The 18,604-nt window shown below is 43.3% G+C and overlaps 1 protein-coding gene across 2 annotated transcripts in view; it reads right to left on the bottom strand.

Moving 5' to 3' along the window:
• COL19A1 (collagen type XIX alpha 1 chain) overlaps positions 1-18,604 on the bottom strand; it is a 2,464,374-nt gene that overhangs the window by 213,724 nt on the left and 2,232,046 nt on the right. For both annotated transcript variants that reach the window (XM_078648013.1, XM_078648014.1), the window contains 2 exons: positions 3,323-3,367; positions 2,641-2,703 (listed from right to left, as the gene is read on the bottom strand). In XM_078648013.1, coding sequence (XP_078504139.1) covers positions 2,641-2,703; positions 3,323-3,367 — 108 coding nt within the window. The remainder of the gene's footprint in view (positions 1-2,640; positions 2,704-3,322; positions 3,368-18,604) is intronic.

The following is an 18,604-nucleotide window of genomic DNA, read 5'->3' as shown; positions in this document are numbered from 1 at the left end:
GCTTTTTTCATAGCGCGCGCGCTGAGTAGCATATTCTCATGAGACCACGCTGAGTGAACCCCCACACCCTGTGGTTCCGCTGCAGCCCAGACAGCACACCAGGCCACACTGTGGTGTGCCTCTACTGCTCTGAGCCTCAGAATCTTGATTCCCATGCTGCCGGCGTTTGCCACAGGAGTCATTAGGGCCACGGCGAGGAGCGGCACGAATTGCCACTCGCCTAATTTAAGTGAATGCCAGTGCTGGCCGGAGTGAGCTTCAAATAAAAAGGTGCTTTAATAGCGCTAGCGTGCGGTCACACTGGTGCCGGTCGGTGCAAGAAATTACTAGCGGCCACCGCAACTTAACTTAAGTCAACAGATCCTTTGAAAATGAAATACTGCGGGCTAGGCGGACTGGAATTTCATCGATTTCTTCATGTCAGCGGTTCAGCCATTGTTGCATTTTGTATGTAACTTATATATTTAAAGCAACAGTACACTAATGTCCGGAACATTTTTAGGTGCAACATTTCATGTCTGTAGTACAAGTATGTTTTTTGTGTGGTACCAAGTGGAGTAATTTTTGATATTTCTGATATTTAATTCACAAGACGTTTTCTGCACGCTTTTAAAAGCAATTAGGTTTCACACACAGTGTCACATTATATAAAGCCTGGAACCTCACACATAAGTGCGCTTAAATCATGGTAATGTCACACATAAGTAGTCTGAAACTTGGCAGCTAATAGCCTGGTAGTGCCCTTCCATTTCTGAAGCAGTTGTAACATTTTCCTAGGGTTTGTTGTTGCTCAAATGGGTGTAATTTCCGGTATTTAGGTAGTGAGAAAATGTCACTCAAAATCGTTGAAATGTCACTCATAATTACTCTGAAATTTTGAAAATGTCACACATAGCAATCTGAAACCTCGGCAGCTATGTTAAAGAGGTCTTTAAATTAAATTCAAGAGAGGCAAGGCTCTCAGCAGCACAACATAAAACAAGCTACAAGCACGTTATGATGGTAAAGTCCACTAATAAAATAGAAATGTTTCTAACTCTGGACATGTTGGGCCAGCATAGAAGACAACTGCCGTATTTCCATTTAAACCTGTTCTCTTAGCTGTTGGTGGCATAAACCATCAGATCGACCTTTCTGTAGATGTGGCATGCCTTCCGCACTAGACACTTTTTTTAATTTGTCCCAAATGGTCAGTTTTAAGACAAAAGTATGTTTGCCCTCTCTTTGTGCCCTTGAATTTTAATCAAGTGAGACCAGCTTTATTATTCCTGCAATTATTAGACTCACCTAAAGTCTACTGTTTCCTATCTCGGTTTTAACAGGGGTGTATCATGCTAATAAGTGAAAATATTTTTAATTGTGAGTTGTAGTGCTATTCATGAATATGTTCTTTTTTTAATTATGTGCATTTATGATTGCTTATACAAATCAAATAAAGATATTTAGTCGGAGAGCGCATGACATCCAGAAAATTTGCAAACCAGAAACGTACTAGTGGGAAAAAAATGCAGACAAAGTAGCATAAAACATTTAAATAGTTGGAAATATGAGTCTGAAAAGGGCACCCAGGTGCACCATTCACACCTCTGGAGTAAAGAATGAAGAAGATAAGTGCCTATTGAAACTATAGTTCAACAATTGTAATATTTTTTAATCTTTTGGAAACAGACACCCCTTAAAGTCCTTGTTTTTTATTTGCTTGAATAAAGTCTTTGCGGGAGTGCATGTCCCCTTATCATTGCTTAGTACCATTGATGATCGTTCTTTACTGGGGATACCCAGAGCCATTACTTACCGTGACCACTAACGTTAATTAGTTCCTGGGGTCATTCATGCTTCCTATTGCATAGGAACCAGTAAGGCTCATTAGTGGTTGTGGCCATCAATGCAACCATTGAAGCTCTGTACTGTTAGGGACCCCTGTGAGGCTACTTGCTGCCTCAGGTCATTGCATGCCAATACTGCCTGGGACCATTGATGCTGAGACCACGGATGTTCAGTACTGTGTAGTAGAAGTGAGGTTCATAACAGTCCAAGGCCATTGATGCTGATTAATTCTTGGTCAATCGAGAATATTAACAGATAATGGCTAGAAGGCTCATTTATGCTTGCGGCTATTGATGATGATTAATGCCTGGGGCCAGTGATGCTGCTTGCTGGTTTGTAGAAACTGATACTCAATATTGCTCAGTTTATTAAGGCTAATTAAAACATGAAGCTATACATATTTATTCTGATCTGTGGTAATTAGTGAGTCTGGGGGTGAATGGGGGTTTCAACCCTCCTAGCCAGTCCCTTTCTTCAAGGCTTGGGTAGAAGGGTTTAAAGGAAAAACAATGCTTTTCTGGTCTATCGCCAATGCATGGGTGGGGTGGTCATACCCCTACAGTTTATGTGAAGAAAGTCTTGGACTCAACCATTCTGGTGGCAAAGGAGAAGTTTTGTGTGTAATAGTTAAATATATTGTAGAAGATTATTTAACATATAATCATTGTAGCTATCTACATTTGATATACTGATACTCTAACACTGAACACCACAAGCTCCAATTCATACAATGCCCAACACCATAGACCACATAATTTCATATCAAATTTAAATTAGATAGTGTTCCAGATATTCCTGTTCTTCTTTACTTACTGGTGGCCCCTGCTGTCCTTCTGGGCCAGGAAATCCAATATCTCCCACAGGGCCTCTGTCACCCTAGAGCAAAAAAGAAATATATATCAACATTTTAAGGTAATTATAAGAACCTCAAGAACATACATTCTGTTTCAGAATGTATTGACTTACTTTTTTTAGCAGCAGTGCCATGCCAATCAGAAAAGTGAGGCCTATATGAGGTAGATTTAGAAGTGACCTACAGAAGCATGCCTTCACATTAAAATGCATGCATGCGCTCACCACCCTTCAGTTCAACCAGACTTCAAACCAGTATTACAGAAGTCATGGTCCACTTGTTTATAATTAGTATAGTGGAAGACAGCACAACAACCGATATTCTTTATGGTTTGTAGAATTCCATCCGTTGGGATGGGATTTTCATCGTTTAGACGCGCTTGTATTTCTTTATCTACTGCCAATCTGCAAGGCTATTTGATTTTAAAATGCGGATCAAACTTAGAATGAGTTAAAGACAGCGAATTTTAGACGTCTTTTTTAAAATCTGAAAATGCGTTTTTTTTGTAATGTAGCAATACAATCTACAAATGTCAGATACGTTGTTCATTTCATTATAATGTTTCGACTTCATGGCTTTCAAAAAGTTTTGGAAGCAGAACATTCAAAAAGCGTACACAGCTGCGTCTCAATGTCCACTTACTGGTTCTCCTGGCATTCCTGGTGTACCGGGTGATCCAGGCTTCCCCTGTGAACGTAGGGCAAAAGAGACCGAGTAAGATTAAATGCATGCAGAAATGTCCATCATCATTGTAAACACAGCGTACTGTTAAATAAGCTGCACAGCAGAAGGTCTCGAGCAAAAAACATATGTATCTAATAACTCAAGGTAGTAACTTTAGTGCTCTTAGTTCTGATCCAAATTACTTGCCAGAATTCTTAAACTGGGCCAGAAGATCTTAAATGGTATGCCTACATCTTTGAACTGTGTGTAGGGGTACGCTCGTCCACAGCTGTGACAAGGCCCCTTCTCACCTCCCGGTACATCTTTTCCTATCAACTGCACCTATTTTCAGGCAGCTCGAATAACAAGAGCCGCGCCAGTCTTGAGCAGGATATAGTGGTATGGCACTGAAAAAGGCAAGAATGCTTTCAATCAAAAGTAGACACATTACTGCTGGATCAACCTTCCCTTAAACTTATATCCAGTACACCCATGTTCCCAAAAGGTAGGAAAAGATCACAAAGGTTGATTATTTCTGTTGACAGGCGATGTATCAGAATATATGCTTACAAAGTCCTCCCTGGCCCGTGCACAACGGAAGTGGGGAAGTTCGGACCAGGATGTAATGGCAAAAGGGTTAATTCATCAAAAGCTTCTGGATGTCGGTATCACATGTGTACAAAGGGGGAGATTAACCAAATCTCAATGCAACGCAGCCTCTCGCGAGGCTGCCTTCTGCTACAGGGAGGGAATAGGAAAATGCCAATTTTGACAGATATGGCTCTCTCCTACCCTTTCCCTTGGCCCGGCGCTGATTACAGCTGCCGTGCGCCACACACCACCTTAGCGCCATAGTGCTAGGGTGTCTGTGAGTATAGCATAGGTTTTATACAGGAAGGTTAACCTTCCTGTACAAAACACTACGCCTAGACACGAGGGAAAGCTTTTCCCACTTTGTATGCGTGCTTCACATTGCAGCACACATCAGGGCTGGACTGGGAACCGAAACCAGCCCCGGCAAACTGCTCGGCCGGCCCCCGTGGGGGGAGGAAAGGGGGGTGCGGCTGAGCTGTTTGCTAGAGCCGGTTTTGGCCGATTTTGTTAAAGGGGGCCAATATTGCCTACCCCAGTAACAAAAACAGCCCCCCAGGAGCCATAAACCGGCCCCATCCTAGCGGCCCACCGGGGAAACGCCAGGTGCCCGCTACGGCCAGTCCGGTCCTGGCACACATGCAAAGTCAGAAAAGGAAGGAGAAATGAAAGCATTTCTCCTTCCTTGCGCCTAGTTTAAAAGGGCACAGTTTCTCATGCTAAACCCAATCCACTGTATTTAGTAAATTGGGTTTAGCATGAGAAACCATGGGTGGTTGCATGGGAACACCCGTGCACCATCCTTGGCACGCCCCCATGGTGCAAAGTAATGCGAAGAGCTGCTTTGCATTACTTTTACGTTATTTCCAGAGCTAAACAAGTGTAGTGCTGGAAAGTAAATTAAGAAAAAAAGATTTGCATGACTTTTGTGATGCAAACACGGCGCAAAATCTTAGTAAATCTCCTCCAAAGCGTCCTTTGTTACACAAAGGGAACCTGGGTCCTAGTGCAACAGGAAATAGGATTATTTTTTTAATGTTTTTACTTGTAACACCGAATACAGCATGTAACAGAAAGCAGTAGGGAGCTCATCACGGAACATATATAAGCAATAATACACTAATATTTAAGTGAACCAATACAGCCTCATGTAAATGTGAGCGGGGCCAGCAGGATACATGTCACTGATAACATTTTCAGACTTTGTTCGCTGGATACATTCAAAGACACAGGATGAAACAAGTAGCCTCTTACTATTCAATGTTATAAGGTGAGAGAAGAATAAGTATTGAGAAATAAATGAAAATAGAGGGGAAAAGGGGAATAACGTATTAATGGTAATGCTACAACAATCAACTAACTATGCCATGGGGCAATGTGGAAGTGATCCACTATTGAGAGTGATCCAGTGTACTGGCCGAAGGGTCCATGTAGTGGGCAGGAGGGAGAGAGCAACTAAGTGATTGGACCACTGGTGCAGTTGTGCGTAGGTGAATGGTTGCGCAGGGGGAGATATATCCTTCCCAGGGGAGGTGGGAGTGAGTGAGGACTAGCATGAGCATCTTAGCAACATCCATGAATGCATCATGGACAAGTGCACTTAACAGTCAGTGCGCTCAAGGTGGACGGTCATCATTTTTGGCCTCGACAGCAAGCCAATATGTTTCCCATTCTTGGCCACCCACATGGGAAGCACCCTTCATGCGTAGCAGTCTTGGAGTGTATGCCTCCGCCTTGGTCTATATCAGCAATACTCAAAGCCAGCCCCTAATTTCTGGTGGAGCAGGGGAATTCCAGGCCATAGCAATGTTATGTTTAAATAGGACAAAGGACAAATTCATAAATTGAAGCAGGTGTTTGATGCCCTTCCCTCGGGAGCGCAGTCCCAATAATAAAGATTTGGTGGGGTAAGAGAGTGTGATGGCAATTCCGCTACTATGGAGGAGACCTTCTTCCATACCTGTGGTAATGGTGTGCAAGTCCATACCATGTGTATGAATTCCGTGTTTGATAATCTGCAGCAGGGGCATGCTGGGGAGAGTGCCGGAAACATGTGCTGGATGCGGGCTAGGAAGAAATAGGTGTGGTGGATATAATTAAACTGTGTGAAACAAAATCTAGGATTGCAAGACATATTCTTGGTCCTCTGGCGAGCGAGGGTCCAGGCTGCATCAGTTAGTGGATGAGATAGCACTGCATCCCATTTGACGCGTTACCTGGAGGCGTGAGTGAGTGGGGTAGGGTTAAGAGCAGAATACAGAAACGTGATGGCGTGTCGTGTAGTGTCGAAGGTCAAGAATCCATTCAATGCCTGCGATGTAGGTGGTTCAGTCTCCCCAGTTCCCCGAGTCTGGCAGACCACCCGTTGCACACTGCAATACGTTAAAAACTGGCCAGCACTCAACCATACAACTATACTAATTCTTGGAATGTCATGAGTTTCCCTTCATTCCCGCTTGTGTAATTGTGACCGCAGTCCTTGGGGTCGGATCAGTGCGTCTCGGAGATCGTCGTAGTAGTGACAAATCCCAGATGGGGATCGAGGGGGAGTATGGGAGGAGTGAGCCCTTGGGTTGTAAATATCTATGCCAGCAGCAGTGGGCCACTGTCATTTGTCGAAATACTGGTGAAGAGCAAGTGATTGGGTCAGAATATGTGTTAATGTCCTTCAGTGTTGTACTTACCAATAGAGATTGAGGATGGTCCAGTATGCTTGACCAAGCCAGGGTCCACTGTAGCTGGGCCACGGCATAATACAAATTGAAGTTGGGTGTTACCAACCCGCCCTCAAGGAGAATACGTTGCAGAACAGACAGCGCAACTCAGCGACGGCCTATGCCCCAAATCAAATTGAGTAACAACCCATTAAAAAAATAGGATTGTGCAAAACAGCAATTTTGCATAAACAGAATGACCAAATAGAGAGGCAACTCTATTTGAAATAGCCGCCTAAGTACAATGAGAAAGATCCTTAAGAATGAATTGATCCCGTGATTGTACCAGACAACATTTGTTAGCGTCACAAGTCTTATATTCAATCCTGTTCAGATTGTTCAATCAGAAACTTATTGTCTCTGAATCTTGTCGTTCCTGTGACGAAGCCCCTGGGACATTGAACTTATATTTCTTTCATGTAAACGGCTTTCCTCACACTGGGCCGATCCCAATAAATGACTTTAGGCTAACTTTAATGTGGACTTTTCGCTGTCCTTATCCCTTACACTGTTAGGACTGCATGCACCCAGAACACCTATCTGCAAAAGACTTAGCTCTACTAGATCTTCTACTAACAGTGGCAATTAAAGTTATTCTATTTGAATGGAAGACATTAAATAAAGGATCATATCACACATGGTGGGCATGGGTCCCGTATCTTAGACGCACACATAAAGTTTATCCGTCCCTACTGGGAGCTGTATTGATGCTTAGTCCATTTAGCACACACTTGATGATTTTGTGACCATAAGCTGACACCCTCTTGGTCCACTCTGCTTTGCTCTCGAACATAAGCTGTCATACTCACTCTTTTATTATTGTCTCTCACCCACATGGTGGTCTCCCTCCCAACTCTTTTGATCTCTGCCCCCCATTTCTCCTCCCCTTCATGACTTATATTGGGTATGCCTACTATAACGCTCTCCAACATCCATATTTGTTAGTGCTCCGCATTACTGTTTTTGTAGGCTTTATTTATCAAGACTTATTGTTTCCCTTGCCATTGTATCCGAATACCTTCGGCCTGCCGACAACTTTAAATCTGTCTCCATCTATTTTCCCCTTTATACAAGGTTGTAGATGGAAGCAATGTATATCGTTAGTGACATAAGCATGTTCTAGCAGGGTTCATGTATGCATGTGTTACATGCTTTCTGTTTCGTATTGTCTCTAAGAAAATAATAAAATATCTAGAACAAAACAAAATAGCCACATTAGTACAATGAGAAAGATCATAACCATCATGCAATAGTCTGACACCACCCAACATGTTTTAATGGGTTTTAATATTAACTTTATAACTTACATGCAAGTATGCAGTGCGTCTTTCTAAAGGTGAGTGAGTCAAAAATATGCAACATAAAAGCTGAAATTATATTTTGAAGTTCTCAGGAAGATGGATCTTCCAACTAAGAGGATGATAACTAGGAGGAAGATATCAGCAGTCCATGTAGTCCACCCATGGTTAAAATGCAAGCCAGATGAAGCAAGGCTCAACACTAAGTGTGCCTGCACCAGAGGGCAGAAGGCATAGTGGGATATGACGTACACATTTGCTTTACTAGTTGCACTAGAAAAGAGGTCATAATTTTCAGGGAAGCATTAACAAAATTGTGTTGACATAACACTGGGCTATGAGAAGAACCAGTAGTATGACCAGAAATATTTTTACTGGATTAACCCTTGCGACACCTGAGTGGCAAATAGTTATTTGAGACTAAATAAATCTTCTTAACAGCTACAATTTAGTTTGTTTACAGGAAACCGTGCCCACAAAGTATGTTGATGTGAAAAGTGTATTACATAAAAAAAACTGCTGTAAATCTGTGGTCAGGACAGGGGGAACAACCTTTACAACGAAGGTTTTACAAGGCGGTACTGTTACCACGCAACTTTTACAACGCAAGTCGTTACAACGACTTGTGCTGGGCGGCGCTCCAGGATGGTAAATAGTTTAATTTACTATCCAACTCCTTCCCTACTATCTACGGGGACTGGAGTTGGAAGAGTAAATTAAAATATTTACTATCCAGCGCCCCCTAACGCAAGTCGTTGTAACGACTTGCGTTGTAAAAGTTGCGTAGTAACGGCACGCGTTGTAAAAGTACGCGTTGTACTGTCGTACATCCCAGGACAGAGCTAGGTGAAATTTGCAGTTTACTTCACAGTAACTGTTTTTTCCCCATGAATATCTAAATTAACCTGTCATTAGGAACGTTTCAACAGTTCCTGATGTACAGGTTACTCATACCCTCTGTACCCTGCTGCTTCTAGACGAGCATCTCCCTGAAAGAAATGATCTGAGAGAAAACTTTGACATGATTACGGTCATTAAGGTCCTCATTCCGACTTGGGAGTTGTTAGAAATTGGTCCTCTAATTGGCAGAGGTATGCACCCTGTCCAAGTTGGGACCACAATTATAGTCAGGGTAAATAAAATACACACTCTAAATTAACTTGTAATCACCATCATGTAACTTGGCACCGAGCAGTCAGGCATAACCTTAGAGGCAATGTGTAAAGTATTTGTGCAACACACATAATACAATAAACCAGTGAAACAGCATACAAAATTATCCACACAATGTTAGAATAACAGAGCTGAATTTAATGAACAAACCAAGACCGAAACGTCCAAAATCCTAAAGGTAGAACAGGAGTTGCAATTTTTTAAAGAATACCCTGAAATATAGTGCTCAGAAACATAAAGCGCCAACCAGGGCTATCTGGTCACGTTGGACCGGGTCAATTGTGAAAAATCAGGCCAACCGCAATGGCGCACGGGTTGGGTACAGAAGCCACGCAGGGCCCATTGCAAACAAAACCTTCATGGATAAAGGATTGATGGCGAGGACCTGTCAGAGGTGATGAGTCGGCATTGACCTATAGGATTGTGGGCGATGCGTCGATTCAGAGTCACGCCGTTGGGAGACGCATCGCTGTCGAACCCCCTACTGAGGCAGGCAATGTGTCGTCGTCAAGCTGCCCTGCCTGTGCTGTGTTGTCCTTTAAGTGGCGAGACATCAGGGTCAAAGGTAATACGTTAGTTCCAACCGGCGTTAAGCCAACAATGCATGGATTTTAGCAGAGACAGCCAGGTAACCGACTTCCAAGGTCCCATGAGCGGATTGGCACCACGTGGCAGGGCAGTAATCACAGTTGGCAGAGCCCAGAGGTGGTGTTATTTTCCCCTGGGATAATACTGCCAACCAGTATTAATCCATTACTCTTATTGAAAGCCTCATTGTTTTAATGGTGTTGGTGGACTTTAAGACTAGATTGAAGAACTAAAAAGGACTTTCTGGAGGAGGTAGCCCTGCTCGATAAAATCTAGCACAATTTCCCGAGACCAATATTGGAACAATAAGGTATACATTTCAAACAGCTGTGTGAGTGAGGCCAAGAAGAACCCTACTTCCTTTATGCTGAATCGGTGGTTGCAAGGGCAACATACTAGGGTCCACTTATGAAGCAATTCTGGAGTATTCTCTGGTGGCATTTATTGTATTTCTCTCTCCGAAGTAATAAAGAAAGCACAGAGGCTCTGGGCTATGCAAAAGGCCATGGACCATAAGGCAGAAGGAAATAGTAAGCTTAAAAACAAGAGCCCTCTCATGCTACACACCCAGTGGCGTAGCAGGGGAGGTGGGGGAGATGGTCCGCCCCAGGCAGCACAAGTGTTGGGTGCAGCAGCCGGTGGCTTACCCCCCCTTGCGACGGCCGCAGGAATCACCAGCCCCCCACCCCAAACGCAGGGGCCTATCTACGCCACTGTTCACACCTATGTTGTACATTAGAAAGCACATTGGACCCTTATGATTTGATAATAGGCCATTCCTTTTGGACGAGGTTCAACAAGACACTAGCTGCTTCTTCCTTGAGTATCTTGTGTACCCTGCCCAGGTGACAGACACATCATTGCCCGTCACTACTGGATGCACTGATTAGAGTGGTACTTTTAACTCTCATAATCCTCCTGCCTCAAACCCACCGGCTGCTGATGCTGCAAAGATAATAGACCATGCCCAAGAATGTATAACATGATTGATTCTCCTTTGGAGCTTTTCATTTCCTTTTGCTTTCACAGACTTTATAATCTTAATGCTTTCAGCAGTAAGCCAACATAGGGTCAACTGCAATTTTAGACTGAAATAACCTCATCTGCGAATATAGAGCAGTACTGGAGATTTAACGAGCATTGCAAGATTGCAGACATAATGTAGCAGGCGGCGTATGCATGTATGTGTAAAAGCAGATGCCACAACTGAATATTCTGCATAGTAATTATTTCTAGAGGTTTCAAATGCAATGTTTATACTGTTTAATGTAATGAGGTTCTGTTAGTTTGGCAAGAGCGAGGCTTTAGGCCTACTGGTGTTTTCAGCTAGCACATTTTAATGCGTGCGGCTTTAGTGCTTGACACAAACTCATCCCTTCCCCTCCCAAGGTTTATACCGCAGAGCTTAGCTATGACCTTCAGGCCTTATAATACTTGTACGAGTCAGCTCAATTGTGTGAGTGCATTGTAACATTTATAAAATGTAATGTTTTCTATTCCTGATGCTCCTAGACAGGACAGATTTTACTACTGAATAGAATTGAAGGTCACTTCCTCACCGAACAGAGGTGCTGTTTATGTTCTGAATGTAGTGTTGTTTTTTGTGCAGGGCATAATACAGCATATTCATTAGATTCATGGCAAATGTTGAATTAACATGTGATGATTTTTCTATTTACCCATTGCTTGGGATATGTAACTTTCTCTGTTAGGCCACAGTACCTGCACAGTTACTCTGTCTGTAATGATATGAAGGTTCACAATTTTGGAGATGAGGCACTGCTCTTCCTGATTTCCACTGAGGGAGACTTCTCGTCAAAGCCTTATTCACTTTAATACTTAAAATATTTTTCTGTTTTGTCTCTCCTGCTTACAGTGCTTATGGCAAATGCTCCTTTATTTTCATTTGCCTATGTTCTAGGCCGTATTCGGTTCCAGTTATTAACTAAATGAGAGCTGAGCATTTCCAGCTGCCAGGGATATATTACATTATTTGCTCTTTCAGCATTCTGAAATGACTGACTAATCAACTACTTTGGCCTTTTGTATTTGATCTTGAAGTTTTTATATACGCTTTGGTTTGTACTTTGCACCTGGTCTTGTGAGAAATATCAAGAGGGTTTATCTCCGCTTTTTTGGCTTTAAAAGCCAAGAAAGCGGAGATAAAATTATCTCCCTATTACCTAGCTGTTGCTAACACCAGTTAGCGACAGCTAGTAGGAGATAGCGACCATCTTGGGCCCCACTTTGCATGTAAGTGATATTTATCACTAATGACATGCAAAGTGGGCGTGCCAAGATGTTAGCGACTGGAAACAGTCGCTAACATCGCTATCTCCTATTACCAACTTTCGGAGATATTTGCGCTAAGCACGAATATCTCCAAAAGCTAACACCTGCCCTGAGCAGTTCTTAGCCATGTTATCTAATGGGAGGTGGATAACATGGCTAAGAGCATTAGCTCGGTAATGCATGAATATCACTGACTTTTCAGCGATATTCATGCATTGCGGCGGTTTTTTATCGCATTTGCGATAAACCTTGGTAGTACCAAGGTTTATCTGCGATAAAAATCGCCGCAACTCAGCGGTAAAATTTTGTCTCTAACCAAGCAATAGCGATAATTATCGCTATTGCTTGGTAATATGCCCCTTTCTTTCTTGCTTTCTCTTTATCCTCCGGGTAAAATATAACTGTAGGGATCTTGTCTAGAATAGACACACACACATCCCTGATCCCTCAATCGGCCCTTTTAAATGCTGGGAAGAGCATACATATGCACGTTAATGGTATTTGTATAGCCAAACCTATAGGCAAGGTAATGGAGAGATGTACTTACTCAAAGGCAAAGACACTGGGCCTGATTTAGATCTTGGCTGGGGGAACTACTCCATCACAAACGTGATGGATATCCCATTCACCGTATCACAACCCCACTATATCTAGGGCTCCTGGTTTTATGGTCTTTTTTTTTACATTTCCATCTGCATTTATCCATATTTCTTTTTTGCTAATTTTATCTGTATTTACCCATATTTATTTTGGGTTTTGTAAAAAAACATGAAGCTAAAACTGGTATGTTTCCACATTTATTTAACCATTAAATAAGCACTCATGCTTGCCGGGTTTCAGGTATATGAACACCCTCAAAAAATAAACCCCTTATATAAGAATATGCAAATGTCATTATCAAACTTGTGCATAACTACTGCTGTTTAAGCCTCTTTACTAAACTTAATTTCCTTTTTAACCCCGTACCTATCAATCCACACAGCTGTTGGCCTGGCAGTCATGGTAAAGAGTATTTAGAATCCCTTACAAAGCAAACTAACTTCCGTTTTATCCACATTTAAAAATAAATACAGAAAAGGAAAAAATTGGTTTTCTGTCTTTATTTATCTGTAAAAATCTGTAAAAACTGAAAACAGGGAGCCGTAATTATATCCTATGGACATTGTAATATTGCGGATGGGATATCCATCATGTTTGGGATGGGGTATTCCATCCACCGAGATCTAAATAAGACAAACTGGCAATATGTTGAAGTACCAATTTGCAGCCTTTACCCATCAAAACATTTGAATAACTGAAATTTGTTAAATACATGATTATTTAATGATACCGAATTGCGATACATTTGCAGCCTGAAAAGGCAGGAAAGGTGAAGTCCAACAAATGGGGACACTAATCCAGCAATGAGGAGGCAGGACTCAGCACTGTGCTGGATATCTACTCCACCTGTCCGTGCTTGGTGCCAGCGATAACTTTTTTAACTCCCTGGTTACGCACTCAAAGTCAAGGTTAACCTGCGTGCGTGTGTGCATCACGTCACAGAGAGTGACCCGATGACTTGTTCCATGCCTCCAAACGTTAAACAAAATAATTGAACACTCAAAAGTCTTTCCAGTTATTGTCTGTGGCTGTTCACTTTGTGACTTAAGCAATTACCCAAGTGTCTCATGGATGACGGTTACTCACAGATGTACTCCTCCAGTTTCCCGGGCCTTCTTACTTGAGGCCGGAGGTGGTAGGAGTGTCCTTGGAAGATCAGCGGGCCATTTCCAGCCCCCAAAAGGCTCCAGACACTGGTCCCTCTATCAAGCCTTTTAGGAGTCTCCTTTGGCATGTTACTCAGTGTCTTAGTGGACTCCGCCCTGACAAGCTTACTTCCACGCACTCAGCCATTCTCATATTGTTTCTGCTCTTGACCCTGAGCGTCATCGAGGTGCTTAGGCACCGCTTGGTGAAAGTCGACACATTTCTCTGCACTAGGTGTGACCCCCGGTTCGGGCTGTCACCCAAGTGCATTTCCTTTGAGTCACAGTAAATGTTTGCCTTTCAAATACAAGACAGAATTTTCTCCCGGCTTGCTGGTTTCATTGCAGTACACAATCACCCACCTCAATCGGTGACTCTTTGGCTTTCTTGGTTACACTTGCCTTTTGGTTTTTGTGTTCTCGCCCGCGTTGGGTCGCTACCTCATCAAGAGGCCCCGGGGACCACTACTCTCTGTGAGGTATTATGTCCTTTATATGGTGCTTAAGTTGAGCCAATGGTTTCTGGGGCTCAGCACTGGCATTTAATCATCAACCAGTTAAGGACACATTCATTTTTGGTGAGCATAGTGAGATTGAGTAATTCCCACTTAATCACAGGATGTTGAGCCAATGCCAAGGCTCGAACCTGATTCCTCAGCTCCGAAGTTGGCAGTCCTTGTCATTACTTGATAATGTGGATGGGGGATGCACAGCGTGTTTTATTGAATCGTTCTTAATGTTAGTGCGTTTTTACTGATGGTTGGGTGCTACATACAGGTGGTGTGTCCGTCCAACACACGTCTATAGTGTATATCGTAGATGTGTCACCATGCAATTTGGTGGCATCCCTGTGTTTTGTGCACACCTTCGGTGCTTGAAGAAACAAGCTGCCACAAAGATGGACATTTCCAAGATTTATTCACATTTACATCATTGGCTTCATGATTATTTTCAATGTGAGTTAGTTGAGCTTATTCAGTTGGTTATGCATTTCTTTTAATAGCTCCAATGCATTTCGGGTAGCGAACCCTTCAGCGGGGAGCTCGTATATCCTGTGTCGCTGGGCATTCGAGGTTAGGGTGTTCGGTGTTTCAAGCGGCGTCTGTGTCGGTGTTTCTCCTCCCGGAGACCAGGAAGAGAAAAAAAGTCCTTGTCATTACACCACATCCCCTCCCCATTTGTAGGGTTTGTTGGTTCTGTGTTAGGCAGCGCTAACAGGAGAAATGGGCTGGTCAAAGCTGCCTCCTGACGATAGCCCCAGCACTTCTGTGTTTTTTACAGATGAACCACTGCTCTAACAGCTCTTCCAAACAGCACCTCAGTAGGTGCTATAGCATCAAGCAATGCAGTGTGCGCCGGAAGGCACCAAGGGCCTTGTGAAACACATCCTCTGTGTTTTCTTGCTGTTTGACTCTGATGGCTTTCTTAAGTGTCCACATCAGTCTCTCAACTTTGCTATTCTCTGGTGGCTAGCAGGGCGATATTTTCCAGTGACTAATTGCCAATGACTCTGTGTATTCTTGAACGTCGTGGTCTTCTGTAATGACTGGAGTGGTGTGCCAGGAGCTTTGCATGTCTGGCACCATTGACACTTGGCAATCAGTCTGTCAACGTCCGAATCAATAATGAGAAACTAAACTATTCACATATGGAATGTTTTGGTCTTGGCTGTTCCTTGGTGACCTGTTTGGGCCAGGTTCATTATCTATTGCCTTATGCTGTGCAGAACAATTATTCTAGGGCCCTTGGTTGATAATACTGAGATTGTGGGGAATATTCCATAAAGTGATCAAATATCTCTGGGCTACAACGTCATGGCCCCATTGATCTATACCCGCTCGATTACACCAGCATCTTACAATTTCTGAAGTTAGTCTTCTATGGCTGGGAGGAGGTGGAACTGGACTCCTCTATGTCTCAGTAGGACAGGTTTGACATACATATCCATGTATGGGGACACAGGGAGCCCCTTGTTGTGAGCTGTTGCTGACTCTCCAGGGGTGTTCTAGGTCATCATCGTGTGCAACTGTGCACACCCCTTGACTTTTCTAGGCACCCCGTCCTCAGGGTGCAGATGATGCGCAGCCACCTCAGAAAACTTTGGCAAAATGGTTGAGTTCTTGAGAGGCAGAGCACATCTTGCCTCTGGCTGGGTGCTAATGGAGTGCATTAGACATGTATCCACAGTACCCGCAGTTGTTTTTAGGTGTGTTGGCATAAGGTATTGCCTTGGCTTTGGGGCATCGAGCTGCACTCTTGGAGATAGCAACGGCCGTCTCAGTTTTGATAGATTTATGTTCTGTGGCTGGCATCGTACAGCTCCGTGTGGCATTGTCAGCATCGTAAATGTCAGAAGTGACATGTGTGGTGCCTATATTGTCAGGGACTGTCCGAGACTATGTCTGGAACACAGTCAGGTACTTGGGCTAGGACTGGCAACTGGGAAGAAAATGTACGCAGAAAGAGGAGTACAGCACTTCCCAGGATCATTCAAGAACTCAGAGGAAAAGAGGGATCCAAAGGGGCAGCCTGCATGAAGGGACAAGATGGCTAAGATTCAGAAAGGACAGCTACTCATGAGGTGATTTAGCATTCAGAATAACTACACCCAGGACGAATGTGCAGGAGATATATATGAAACAACATTAACAATAAAGGGAGTATGGGGTAAAGTACTCAGGAGCTCTTCACAGTAAGAATGAAGCTCTGTAGGTTCTCACCGACAATTGCTGTTACAACTACTGACTGCAAATACCCACATATAGAATATACATGCAAAGGCAGGGTCTGTGGAGCTGATCCCTATGGTGGTGTTATAAATGTAACTCAAAGACAATGCTCACAGTGAACAAGAAACACCACCTAGGTTGTCAGCTGTGCCCACCCTTCCTGGTGATCAAACAGGAACACGCAAGGCAGTAACAGAAAGGGTGTTAAACTAAATACGCAGCCACGATAGACAAGGAGCTAGCAATGAAGAGTGCTTCACATGAAAGGAAGGAAATCACAGGGCACACTTGGCAGAAAGAAAATAACAAACATAGGTAATAGAAACGACACAACAGGAATAGAAAAACAGCAAACTAGGAACTGGAACCAAGGAAATGGGAAGGCAGGGACTGGAAAAGGATATACCGAAGGGGAGGCTACAGGGATATACTAGATTAGTGCTGGTTCAAGAATCAAGAAAGCAAAGTAGCATTGAAGGCAGTGCTGGAGTAGGAACTAGAATTGAGCAAAGGCTCAGGAGTCGAGGTAGCACTGCATGCAGTGCTAGTTCAGGTACAAGGGAAACTGCTGCAGCTCAGGAACAAGGAATGCTAAGCTTCAGGAGTCAAGGTAGCACTGCAGGCAGTGCTAATTCAGGAAGAAGGAAAATAGCAGCGGGTCAGGAGCTAGGAATAACTAAAGCTCAGGAAATACTGGAAACAAGGATAGCAAAAGCTCGGGAAGCACTGGAAACAAGGGTCGGTCTCACCGGTACACAGCTACAATGACCAACTCTGGGCTGAAGGGAGCTGAGGCTTAAACAAGCTCACACACATTTATCAGGTGTGATCAGACTATCAGCAGCCAGCCACAGGTGAGGTGAATTCCTCCACCCATCATTGGCCTGCAGGGGTGCAGACGAAGCAGTGAGCAGGGAATTCTAGGTAATGGAGTGTCAAACAGGAGCAGGCTGGCTTCAAGCATGAGCAGGCTGGCTTTCACAAAACCCGGCATGGATTCGGAATGGATAGCAATTTGAAAGTAGCATCTAAATGACTGGTAGTCAGTATATGCATGAAGGGGAGGCTCTGGAAACTTATTAGAACACTGGAGAGCCCTGCAATTCAGTCCCCTGGTGATGGACACAAGAATGCAGAGAGCAAATCGTGCCATATATAGGCACAAGCCCAGAGAGCTGCCATCAGTTTCTTTTCGCAACCTTTCACACTGGGTGTGCGGAACTTTGAGGAACACTGACCACTGTTGTGTAAAACTAGGGCCTTGAAAGGGGAACAGTCCTGTCCCTAGAAATCCATTCACAGAGTGGGTAGGATAGGTGAGTCAGTAAGGAATCTGCGGTTAGATAAAGTCTCTACCAGATGAGGTGTTAATGAAGGTAAGTAACTTGTTCATCTAATGGAGACTTCTAGTAACAAATACTTTACCTTAGAATAGATATCCAAGCAATACCTCCTTAGAGGTCGGTGTGAGAAACAATTTCACACTAAAAAGTCCTGCAGGACCGAATGGCACAATTGTCTATCCAGATGGACCTGATTGTCCAGGCAGTACTGCTTTGTGAACTAGGGAGATACACAAGAAATACACAGTATGTGGTTTCAATATTTATTTAACCATTATAATTATTGAGTAAAATACTTGTGCTGCAATGATTAATAGAAGGAAACAGAAAAATTTGATTAGCATTACAAAAATGGTGAAAAAGATGAACAATTCAACCATTTTGCTGATTATAGAAAACTATGTGCTTGCATACAAGCACTGTAATATAGTGTACTGATACCTAGCGCAGTCTACCCTATGGTGTCTAAGGTGAGTGGATCTACGGAATCACTGTTGAGTGGTCTATCTTCCCATTTCTTGTGGGTAAGCGCCAGCAAGCTGCCCAGCTTGTTGTAGGGTTGGACGACATCCCTCGCATGAGGTGACAGGAATCATCTGAGCTGGATTTCTGGCATGGATCGACCTCTCAGTGCTAGTGAAATGCTCCTCTGAATTAACAAAGGCTGTATGTCATATATATATATATATATAATAATAATAATATTCTCCATGTTACCATGCCGAAACCCCAGTAAGACGCTATTGTTTATTCAATTGTGAGAGCTCTGTAGTCGAGCTGTCAAAACA

This window comes from Lissotriton helveticus, chromosome 6 (genome assembly GCF_964261635.1).
Source record: "Lissotriton helveticus chromosome 6, aLisHel1.1, whole genome shotgun sequence".
Taxonomy (NCBI): domain Eukaryota; kingdom Metazoa; phylum Chordata; class Amphibia; order Caudata; family Salamandridae; genus Lissotriton; species Lissotriton helveticus.
This window is presented reverse-complemented; position numbering and strand designations above follow the sequence as displayed.